We start from the raw sequence: 12061 nt of genomic DNA on the forward strand, positions 1-12061 counted from the left end.
AGCTCTTTAAATAAAACATAACTCCCCCCCACCCCACTTATACATCCAGTATTCGTATTACGCGACAATTGAAAAATATGCAAATCACCATAAAATCTCACTGATTGATCTAAAATTGGAAAGAAATTTTAATTTTTGGTGTTTTAATGGCTTTATATTATTTCTAAGTACAGATTTTTGTTATTTATGACCAATGCGTTACAAAGTGTGTACAGGACATTGAAAACATATCATCATGTCAATTTCATGTTTACCCAGTAGTGCTCATTACATTAGGAACACTCATTAAATATGAAGCAAAAAAAAATGATGTTAATCATAGGAGGGTTAAAACTATAGTATGCTTTCATTTATCTCACCACTACCTACACAAGCTATGCATTTTGTCCCCTCTCTCCCCCCTGCTGCTTCTGTCTCTCTCTACTGCCACTATCAAATAAAGCAAAAATGCAAAAAAAAAAAAAAAAATCTTAAATCTTAAAAATATATATATATTGCAAATAATGCATGAGAACTAAAGACTTCCCAATATATAATGAAAATCTGTAGATTTTTATGTTTGAATTTTTGGTTGACACACCCACTTTATAATGCTCTGCTTCTGGAGTCAGGTGATGCAGTCGGCGGAATGGCTGCATAAGGAGAGTGCTGTGGTGCCATCAATAACTTATTGTGCTATTTTACTGCATCAAAGTTTTACTTCATCACATGAGCTGTCTGAAAGATAGATCAAGTTTAATATGTCTGACCAAGGGAGCAAAGAGTCAACAACAAAACGTCAATAAGGAGTGAGCTCAAGGGTCAAGTGGACATGCAGTGCAGCCAGGAAATCAAGGGGTCTGCCACAACAATAGAAAAACAAGTTCACAAATATCATTGAGAGACTCATTGAGATAATGCTGAGGACCATCTGCGAGCAACATCGAGTGCAATGCAAGTGTCTTTTGTATATCTGGATGTCCTAACGTAGTTGTCCAATGGACAGCACAAAAATAGCAAATGCACTTACGCACCCATTTTGAGCGTCCACGTTCTGGAAATGAGGTGTGGCCAGGCGCATTGTAGACAAATTGCCCTATTTAGGCAGTGTACAGTCTGCTTGTTACACACTTGCCTCTCCTCAGGTGGAATCCTGCTGTGGCTGTCGATGATCTGTTTGTGTGCTTTCACTTTGTGCACGAGCAGATCCATTTCCTTTTCAGAGAAGTGTTTCTTACCTAGAAACTGTGCCTTTATAATCGCAGTCCATCAAGGTACAAGTGTACCTGGCTTTTAACGTGAACGGGAGATGGCACTCTCAGTTAATTGTATGTTACATCCAGAACACACATATTATTAATTAAGAGACTAAGTACAACTGTTTTGAACCATGCACCTTTATTCCACTGTTAAAATAGCAAAAGTGGACTTGGACACTCCCTAAATGCACTTGCGCTGTCCTCTGCAGAGTGTGCACTTAGAACATTAAAACAGAGCTTTTTATCTTCTCTTACTGAGGGACATTTTCATTGTCTGTGCTGAGATGGCTGAGGGACAGACCGGTTTGTGGATGCTGGACAGAGTTCGGCTTTTGCATCGAGAGTGTATCAGTAGGCTCTGAGGCTGAAATAAATGTAATATTCGAATGCATTTTTGTTTGATGGCCTAATTCTGTTTATTCAAGCAAGGCTTTTAACGTACTGTTTTGATATGGGATAATACACCTAGCGTGTATAAATGTAAATGTGAGCCTAACTATGCTCTCTCACTTTACTTTTTCCCTCACCGCCTGGGAGTGGCCGAGTGGCCCCTTTTCATTTAAAATATGAGCCTAATTCCATTTACAGTCTGTTGTCATTATGAGTGAGGCAGCAGTTTTGATACCATATTTTCTACTTGTTTTGTAAAATGTACACACACACACACACACACACACACACACATTTTTGTTTCTCTGTTTTTCTCTGTAAACAATATATGCAGCTTGTATTTCTTTGTTCAACATGTTTAAGTTGTTTTTCGGTGGATTACACATTGTCTCCATTCTCTCCCATGTCTCTTATTTATGCCAGTGTGTGTGTGTGGCTGCAGTCACACTCATATCATAATGGGATGAATGGAAACCCATAGCTGGATAAACAGTTGGAAAATGATGTCAAGCTGTAAACTATGACTGCTTGGTTTGGAAAACAGAAACAGGAAGTATAAACATTTTGCAGATTTTCTGCCTCAACATGCAAAATTACTGGTGTGGTCCTTCAACATTCAAGCTCTGCTTTTCCCTTAGATTGCTTGAACTCTTTCGATCATTTATCGACAGTGAAAGGTCAGTGGTCTTGTCCTCAAGGTGAACATTTCTATCAAGCTGTCTTTTGCTGCATTGGGCTCAACTGGTTGTTGCTAAAGTGACAGGTGGAAGCAGGGAGGGCTGGAGAGACTAGAAAGACAGGATGGAGGAAGGAGTAAAGGGGGAATGGGGAGGAAAGAGGATGGACACGGGGAAATAGCAGTGTGGGGTGGAGGAAGCAGAGGGAGAGCGAGAGAGAAGAGGCAGTTAAAAAGGCCTGATATCTAAACTATTGCAATGATGCAATCCTCCTCTTTTCACAGCTCTCTGCTTCACAGTTCTCAGCTCTCTCACTCTTTGGCTCCTGCTGCCTTCCTCCTCTTCCTCCTCCTCCTCCTCCCCCCTCTTTCTTCTTCTTCTTCTTCCTTCTCTCCTTCTTCTTTTTGCCACTCTTTACTGTCCCTCCTCAGTATTCCCTCTGCCTCTGCTCCTCTGCCTGTATTGCATTGAGTTTCATCCTGTATAGTGAACATGTTAAGCCTAATGGAGCCCCAGCAGACTCAACTGTCTCTGCGAGAGCTAAGAATAACTGAACATGGTGCACTGCCATGCGGATGTTCATACGTATCCTTCCCTATTGCTTAATCTAGATGCTAATGCCATACGGCTCTGACAAATTGCCCTGCATGTTTGAGATTGATTCACAGAGTTAGTTTCATTTTGCCAGACGTTTTGGAATCTTTTCTGCTGAAAAACTGTTCAGTGTGACCTGTGACCCCCCAACACCACCAGAGGAGTCATTATGCGTCTGAGTGGTTGAAACCACACTGACTGTTTAACAGTGGCTCAGATCTTCTCACGGTTGCCTACACACTGAGAAACCATGCCAAATCTGATTTTGCCCTGTTCAGACGGGCGTGACAAGGTCAGATCTGTGCCAGGAGTGGTTACGAATGAGGGGTTTTCGTCACTGTGGAAATGTAGCCCGTAATTAATTGAGGCTTGAAATTTGAGCAAGGGGAAAATGGGAGCTGACACTGATGTTGTCTAAACTCATCCAGTCTCTTATACACCTTCAGAACCGCCCACAGAATAAATGCAAACTGACACTGCATATTCATGCAAGCTCCTGTATCAGTATCAGTCAGCAGACAAATGTGGTGAAAATAAAACCTAATGTTTGTCAGGAAAGAAAAACCTCAAAGAATATACAATACACTGGGGTCAAGTTGTCACACACAGACATAAAAAAATGTCAAGGCAGGAATTGGACAGATTGGCAATACATTAAAGCAAACCTGGATGAGACACAGTACTCAAAGTCACAGTACCCGAATGTTCCCAAATCCATGTAATTACAATTATTTATGAAAGTACTATCAGGTTGTTTCTTCCTGGTGCAGGGCTGCTATGTAGAGGTTTCCTGCAGATGCTTCCTGTTGTATTTACTTTCCAAATCTAATAGGAAAATAACATGAAGTGAGATGTTAAATTTCCTCAAATAATGAATACTGGGACTTGTAATACTGTTTTTTTTTTTTTTTTTTTTAATATATATTGGCATAATCCACTTTGTTCGCATTTGTTTATGCACTAAATGTGTCATTCTGGAAGCTGTTTTGCTATGGAGTATAGAGAATGTGGAGATAGAAATACAGTATTGTAGATTAGCAGCCCAGAGGAGCACAGATCAACTAATGAAGATATTTCACCACAACCTTGTTTATCATGTCCACTGTACAACCCAACCTCTACCAAACTTCAATTTTGCTTTAAAGCTACAATAGTCGAAATGGAACAAGAACAATTTATTATTGACTGACCAACACGGACCAACATGGATGTGCATGTAATTTAGCAGCAACTTTAACCAGCAACAAATCAATTAAAATGTATTCTAAAATTATTATTATTCTTATTCCATTTTTTTGTCAGTGGAGTCTAAATGGTCTAAATGTAACTTGTTCTTTGCTAATTAAGATTTTTTTCAGCTTTGAAAGATATTAATGTAATTATAAAGTCCATGGAGCACTTCATGCATGGATTGATCTTTCTGAGACTACCAGCAAGCAAATGTACCTCAGCACTACCTGGTATATGAGTCAAATGCTTCCCTGCAAGCTTCCATGTCTCCTATGGGTGTGAATTGAATGTTTCTAAAGAACAGAAATGGCTTCATGTTGACAAGGTAGCGCAGAGATAAAATACCCTGAAAAACTTTTGCTAAGTTCGAGATTTGGGGAAAAGAAATGTAATGGGTTACTTCAGAGTTTCTATTGAGTTTTAGCCTTGGAGATTTGAGGTCGCTCTCTACTTAGGGAAGTGTTGTCCTGGTTAGCTGTCCTGGACAGCTGAGCCCCAAGAGACCTTGGTATTCCTGGGCACCATTTTAAGAAGATGGTGTTAGGATAACTTTAATTTTTTTGCTCCAAAAACTGATATGGAATTCTATTTATTTATTTATTTATTTATTTATTTATTTATACGACACTTACATTTTGTTTGTGTTTTTCAAAAATCTGAGATTGGCAAAATTGTTGATTCAGAGAATGAATGAATGACTGAATGAATGGCAATATATATACCAAAAATTGTGATGTAACTTGTGAGGATGTAGGGGAAATCCAGCCTTTCAGCTCCCTTTTTTCTATATTGATACAAATACATTTTATCTGTACATTTCATTAAATGCACAAAACCTTCAAAACTAATTCTTCAGTCACACTGTGTAAGACAGATCAGAGGTCTGACTTGTCAACTCTTTCTAACGACGTGGGAGAGAAGCTTGGCTCTTCAAAGTGTGCCACTGGTCATGTCTTCATGATGAATTCCATGCTTGTCAAAATAGCCCATGTTGATGACTTTGTGTGGCAAAGTGGGAAAAATCATGCAGAAGTAGCACTTTTTGAATTTCCAACTAGTGAAAAATGACTTGGGAAAATGTGAACATGGTTTCTGTGTAGGAATCTTATATTTTGGCTACAAAAATATCGCATGAATGCAGTCTCTAACCAAGTGCCACTAATAGTATAGTATTGAGTCGGATGCCGGATTGCAAAACAAGGTACAAAAGCCTGTATGACCCTAGTCAAGATTAATATTTAACAATATGGGGCATTGGAGACACTTGAGGACAGTGGGTGAATTTATTGAGTGTGTGGAAGTTGAATACAATGCACCCCAGTGCTGTTCACATCCATAACGTAGCTCCCTCACTGAAATACTTTACAGCTACAGCGCACTGACTCAACCAACAATAAAAAAAGGTAACATAGCTGTCTTATCTTAAATATAATGTACCACCATACTTTTCGTTCTTGAGGTTGTCACATCTTAATGTGATTTTCTACTTTGGTTTTCTCAGTGAACAGAATACATTATCTTAGAAATAACCCTTGAAAAATATATCAAAGAATAAAGAAAAGTATCAAGGTCTCCCAACTTTTTAGAAATCTGCAGAATTTTAGTTTGACTGGGTAGGTCCCCTCTCCTGAAAAGGAAATAATTTTACCAACCAGTATTAGAGCGGATCATGAATTGTCTACTGAATGAATAGCAAAGCCAGCAGCACGTTGAGTCATGTGGCACCTCACGAGATTAAAATACAGTCGTGTCCTGTGAGAGCTCCTCTGCTTCGTGATAGGCACTGGAAACCCTGTCACCTGCATGTCCTCCTCAAAGTGAAATTCTCTCTCTCTCTCTCTCTCTCTCTCTCTCTCTCTCTTTCCTTTTAGTAACACTGTATGATTATGTATTGGTGTCTTTGCACCTCCCACAAGAAGATATGTGTTTTTTTTTTTCCTTCTACCCTTGAAAAGCCAGTCTCAGGATGGTAGCCTTTGAGTCTTAATGCACATCCATGAAGATCCTACCGAGGCTGCATACTGACATGGCACATTGATAAAGCTCTTTCTCTCTCTAGGTGAAAGAACTGAATGCTGTCTTTGACAACTTGCACTATAATGAGCCTCAAATGTCTTTGTATTCAGTAACATAGTGATGAATAACAAAGGATGGATAAACTGTACAATATGTCCTCCAGCAATATGGTGATCAACATAAAGGTTTGTAGTTTGGCAGTTTGTTGTTGCCTGATCGACATCACTACAATGTGACCAGCATTTGTCATTGCTCCACATTGATTTTTGAAGCAATCACTCATACGCAGCACAAACATATGAGGGATTATACACCACACCACCAATCTTCAGTCATTTGCTTGCTGTACTGTTATGTGCATTTGTGGGCTTAAAAGAATCACTTTTGCTAAGAAAAAAAAAAAAAGAAAGAGAGAGAGAGAGAGTGAAAAGAAGCATAGACAAAGAATTTCAACTCCAGAAGGGTAACACATATGATTACCTAACTCTTATGGCCAGACGCAACGGCTTTAACGTACCGTCAGTGTTGAGGTTTTCTGCAGGTGCTGCCCAGCAATTTGAATTTTTAATCCCATCATTGTAATTGGCCCATTCTGTGTCATACATGCAGGGAAACATTTCAGCCTTTATTAAATTTCAAGTGTATGGTCCTCCATTGCTGTTGATTACCGACACTTGAAAATGTATTGACAGCCAAAACATGTGATACTCACTGGTGGCATCAACCACAAATAGCCAAACTATACTGTAAACTGACCTTAAAGCTAGCAACAACCACAACAGCCAATTAAAATAAGAATTCATTTTAATTCTGCATTCTTCCCTTTAAAAGAAAGTCTTTATGTGAAACATAGTTTGTGACTACTTGGTTAGATGTATGCTATGAATCCACATCAGTAAGATTTATATCAGCCAAAAAATGTGTGTAAACCCTGCTTTGCAAATACAAAGGCGTGCACACTGTGTTGAGGTGGCTTTGCTCTTCACTCCAGCTCCACTGGTATCTCAGTGAAGTTTGTGAAAGAAAATTGCACACAGCGCCTGGTACTCCTGAATTCTTTTATGTCTCACACTGAACAGCAAAACACACATCTCCCTTTTAAATCCTGCTGTGAATATTAAGCTCGAATCATTCATCTTCAAAGCTGTGGGCTCGGTGTCTTTATGTGTGTGTACGTGTGTGTGTCTATGCATGTGTAAGTGTGTTTGTCACTTGCCCACTGAGGCTTACTGCATTGTCTTCACTTCCCTGTTGTGTTTTGTAAAAGTCTCCGTCGCCCTGCTGGCAATTCAGACACCATTCATTCACAGTAGCAACCGTGAGTGGTATCAGTCACCTTGGTGACGGTAGCCCACAGCGCTGACTGTGATTTATTACAGCAGGTTTATATAACTCTGACTCACAGTCACTTAGCATGGAGGAGAAACCCAGAAATCAATGTCATCATCACACTGAAACACACAAAGTGCAAGTGGCCCACCTGGCCCTCCTAATGTCTGAGTGTGAAGAGCATGCTTGGACATAGTCCTAATTGGCTCCCTATCGCTGAACTCTTGAATGTGACTAACTGAGGCCTGAAGTGGAACTTTAACACTTTAGAAACTACATCAGTATATCTTGCACATGGGCTCTTTGCCTTTTTATTCTTTCAATGGTTCCTGCCAACTTCAGTCCTGCATCATGATGTTGTTTTCTTCTTGCTCAGCAGGATCTGACATTTTAATGGTCTGGTGTGCCTGGATCTTTGGCGCTGATATAGCATTCTGTTTCATTTCCTGTCTCTTTCATTGGCCTGCTTCCACCTCCTCTCCAAACCCTCCTCCCTACTGAACTTTATTTTAATGTACATAAAAAGACATCATCTCCCACTTTCATGTCCGTTCCCGTCCTCAATGTCTCCACGTGTGTCTAACGTCTCCTGTCATCAGTGATTGATGTTGGCTTGATGTTGTAGCTGCTGTCGTTGTTCTGGTTGATTGACATGTGGCTGCTGTTGTTGTTGTTGTGCTTCTCGTTGCAGACGGTCTGGTTTGATCTGCACCAGAGGCTAACAGACACAGATGGCACCACCAGCGCAGTAAGTAGATGCTAACTGAATAACCATGATGATGCTGCAGCACACAGCCTGAGGTACAGCACCACCGCTCCGGAGACACGCTGGCTCCCGCTGTGCTCGCAAAGGCTTACGGCCACTATCCATGATACAGAAGCCCTGGCTTGAGTGTTGCTTGTTAAAATTAAATAGCACAGGGCAGAATTTCTAAAGGACCAGTGTTCCTGCTTGCTCCAAAAATAATCCTTATCCCAGTGTCAGTCCCACGGCGGCTGATCCTTTTGAACGGTTTGTGCTTGTTATGTTTGGTTGTCTAGACCTGAATAAAAAGACATTGAGTATTTGCATGAAGAGTTAATACAATCAGACATTATCTTACAACATCTAACACCCACAGAGGAAATAACACGTATATCAGCTGTCCTAGAAGCACACAACATCTACTCTACAGCTACAGCACAAGCACTGAGCTTCAAGTGAGATCCCCCTTTTTGCGGCTGTTATAGCATTTGCACTGATAAGTAAGTCAGGAGATGAAATCTTAAGTACAATGGTGCATCTGCTTGACACAGCTTTCTGATATCATTTCACCCAAGGCTGCTGTGATATACAGGCACTTGTATACCTGCACTGAAGCAGAGGTAAGGGTGCAGGCTGCAGCTGTTCAAGGTTGTGAGTCCTCAGACTCACAACACACATATCACACATATCAGATATACATATTTATTTGACTTGTCTGTGCATCCGATGAAAATCAGTGCAATGTATCCGATTAGAGTTGTTATGGAAGAGCTGCCTGTTTGTCGCTGCTGGAGTAAACACAGGCTGGTGGTGTCAGCACCCATGGTCTGTGTTAGGTGCTTGAGATAAAGATGGTAAAGTTCAGTGCATTGATTCTTGCCCACAAAGCAAAGTTTCCATGCACTCACAGCGGAACAAGCAAGAAAGGGATCGTTCATGGCTGTCTAAGCATACTGGCTCTCTGTATGGCCATGCAGAGGATCAGATCTGTGCCGCAAAGAGTTAAAAATCTGATCTTGTGTGTGTTTGTGTCAAGTCAGCCACAGATAAACTGCTGGAGTAGCCTGGAGACCAGCGTCATGCTAGCCCATTACACTTTTGCCCACAGTAGCCCATACCACTTATGGCTCATCATCAGCTGCATGCACGCACTGAGAGCACTGATTAAATTGCCTAGTTGCCACGGGCATGGATGTGGAAAGGTTATTACAAGAAAATGCCAGCATGCACTGTGAGAGAGTTTCAAGGTCTGATTTGGTTTTGGATTGCATTTTACCCCAAGTCGCAACACACTTGAAGAGGTAAAAAAGGAAAATGCAAAAGTAAAAATAAACAAAACAAAAAGTATGTACAGAATCGAAGATAAACAATGAGCTGCAAGTGATAGCCATCCATCAAGTTTTATGCACATTTTAAAGTATATTAAAACGGTTGATGGAGATGGCAAAATTAAAAAAAAAAAAAAAAAATCTCCAATTTCTCAAAAAGGTTTTTACACTTGCTTGATGCGGTTTTTGCCTATTTTGAGAAAGAGTTGAAATGCTAAATGGGAGATAGAAACAGTTCATTTGCATGATGATGACGTAGTGGGGAGCAGGGGAGCAATTCCTCTGTCAGACAACAAACATGACAGGACAGGACACTCTACACTGGGGGAGGGAGGGATTTTGGGCTCTAAATAAACCTGAACATGAATTTGGAGGTGTTCTGTGACAGAGGCTAACCTACTGCATGACACCGGCACTCATATATGGAGGATAATGTCTATTCACAACAAAATGAGCCATTGCACGACCCCTTGTGTCTCTTGGCTGCATTGGATCAGCCACATTTACTGAAGACTGTAATAACCATTGTTCCCATAACAAGCAGGTCGTTCAGCCTCTTCACCTTCTGTTTGACAGTGGGCGTTTGATTACATTGTATAAAAAGCATCCTTTTCAGATAATTCACATAGCGTAGTTAATGAAAACCCGTATTAATACATGTTTTCTCTTATTGAAATATGTGCTTAAAATATGCCAAAAATTTTGGGTGGAAACCCAATGACTGAACTTTCATTCAGGACATGGTCTTAAAGGGATAGTTCATCCATTTGAACAATATGATATTATTTCACTAACATGAATTTCCCTAGTACAGTAGTGGTGCTATCTTCGTTACTGAGTGCTGGATACTGACTGGATGCCCCAAGTACTCTTAGCCTCCTTCCATTGAGGTGGACTTCCCCCCAGCTAACATTCTTAAAAATAGCTGACTTGATCCACCCAAACTGTTAAATAAACACAGTTTGAGTTAAATCACATGTAGCAAAATACATATATGTGTTCAATGATGAAAACAAACCACAGAAAAGTCAAACAATTTGCTCCATTCTTTGTGGTGACTGCGGCTTCTCTGGTGCGAAGTGATACAGGAAGAGTAGCAGTTCCAGGATCTTAGAGATATAAACAGGATTTTAGCAACACTATTGCTTGTACATGCGCTAGATAGTCATGTGTGCATTTAAAATTTGAAACCGACCCTTGTAAAATCAGTGGTGGTTCTGCCCATGTTGCCGCCCTGGGCGAAATTACTGCCTTGCGCCCTTCCGTGTTACGACCGGTGCCGCGCCCACCCGGTCAGATCTGCCGGATCTGACAGGTGAGCGGCACACAAATACTGCCATATATACCTTTCATTATGAATGAACTTTTGTTCATACACGGCTGCAGCAGCACAGACGACATGGTTGATTATTGACTGCGCAGTGCGGCCATTCGCGGTAATCGTGGCATCAGGCGAGCCTACCTACTGGTTTACATATGCAAGTACAATACATGTGTATTTGCTTCTTAGACCCCCAATATTAGACGAGGGTGTTTTTTCAGGGCATTTTCAATGGAAAAAATATATATTCAGATCAATACGATAATAGAAAACTGCTTTGCAGCGCTGCTGATTTTTTTTTTTTTTTCCACTCGTGCCGCCCCCCACGTGACATGAAAAAATGCCGCCCCGGGCGGCTGCCCGCTTCGCCCATGCCTAAAACCACTACTGTGTAAAATGATGTTAAACCATCTTTGAGTGGATTAAGGTGGTTATTTCTAGTGTTCACAAGATGGAATTAACAATCAACTTTCATGCAGCATTTTTTCATTTTTTCTTTCACTGCTTCATTGTTCTTGCCATCTGCCTGTCTCCTACTCTAAGCTGATATATCTTGAAATCAATAGTGCAGATTGCCATGAAATTTGGTGAACACATTCATGTTACCCAGAGGATGAACTCTGTCAACTTTGGTGAACTCATGACCTTTGCTATAGCGCCACCATCAGGACAAAATGTACAAACCCCATTCTGCCACTATTTGGATTCCTCTAACATACATCAAACCAGTGAGACACTAGCAGCATAGGGGCCACACTTGTGGCAGCATGAAGTTAGCAAGTTAGCCCTGACATCTGAGCCACCAAAGCATATTCTGTAAACATTTATGCAACTGATATTTGTGATGGACAGAGATGGTCACAACAGTTGATGAGAAGTGAAAATAGGAGCAGCACAGTCCTTTTCACACAATTAAAAAACATTTGTTGGCAATGTGCGGTGCATCTCTGGGTATTTTTTGTTGTTGGGCAGTGTGTTTTTCTTGTTCCTGTAGTTAAAATGATATTTCCAGCACTGCAACAATGGAGTTTGACTTCAACTGTCTGAAACACCAACGATAGAAGTCAGGTTTTAGTGTCAGTCCCTTAGAATCAAAAAGCAAAGAGCTTCTTTATAGGCCCACCATTCTGCACCAACATTCAACAATCATACTGGGAGAAGCCCAGACACTGAAGAGACCAGTGTCTCCATCA

General features: G+C 40.7%; 1 protein-coding gene across 1 annotated transcript in view; it reads left to right on the forward strand.

Moving 5' to 3' along the window:
- necab2 (N-terminal EF-hand calcium binding protein 2) overlaps positions 1-12061 on the forward strand; it is a 150320-nt gene that overhangs the window by 107270 nt on the left and 30989 nt on the right. Inside the window, exon 9 of the mRNA XM_030053284.1 lies at positions 8166-8222. Within this exon, the coding sequence (XP_029909144.1) occupies positions 8166-8222 (57 nt within the window). The remainder of the gene's footprint in view (positions 1-8165; positions 8223-12061) is intronic.

The sequence above is a fragment of the Myripristis murdjan genome, chromosome 6 (assembly GCF_902150065.1).
Source record: "Myripristis murdjan chromosome 6, fMyrMur1.1, whole genome shotgun sequence".
Classification (NCBI taxonomy): Eukaryota; Metazoa; Chordata; class Actinopteri; order Holocentriformes; family Holocentridae; genus Myripristis; species Myripristis murdjan.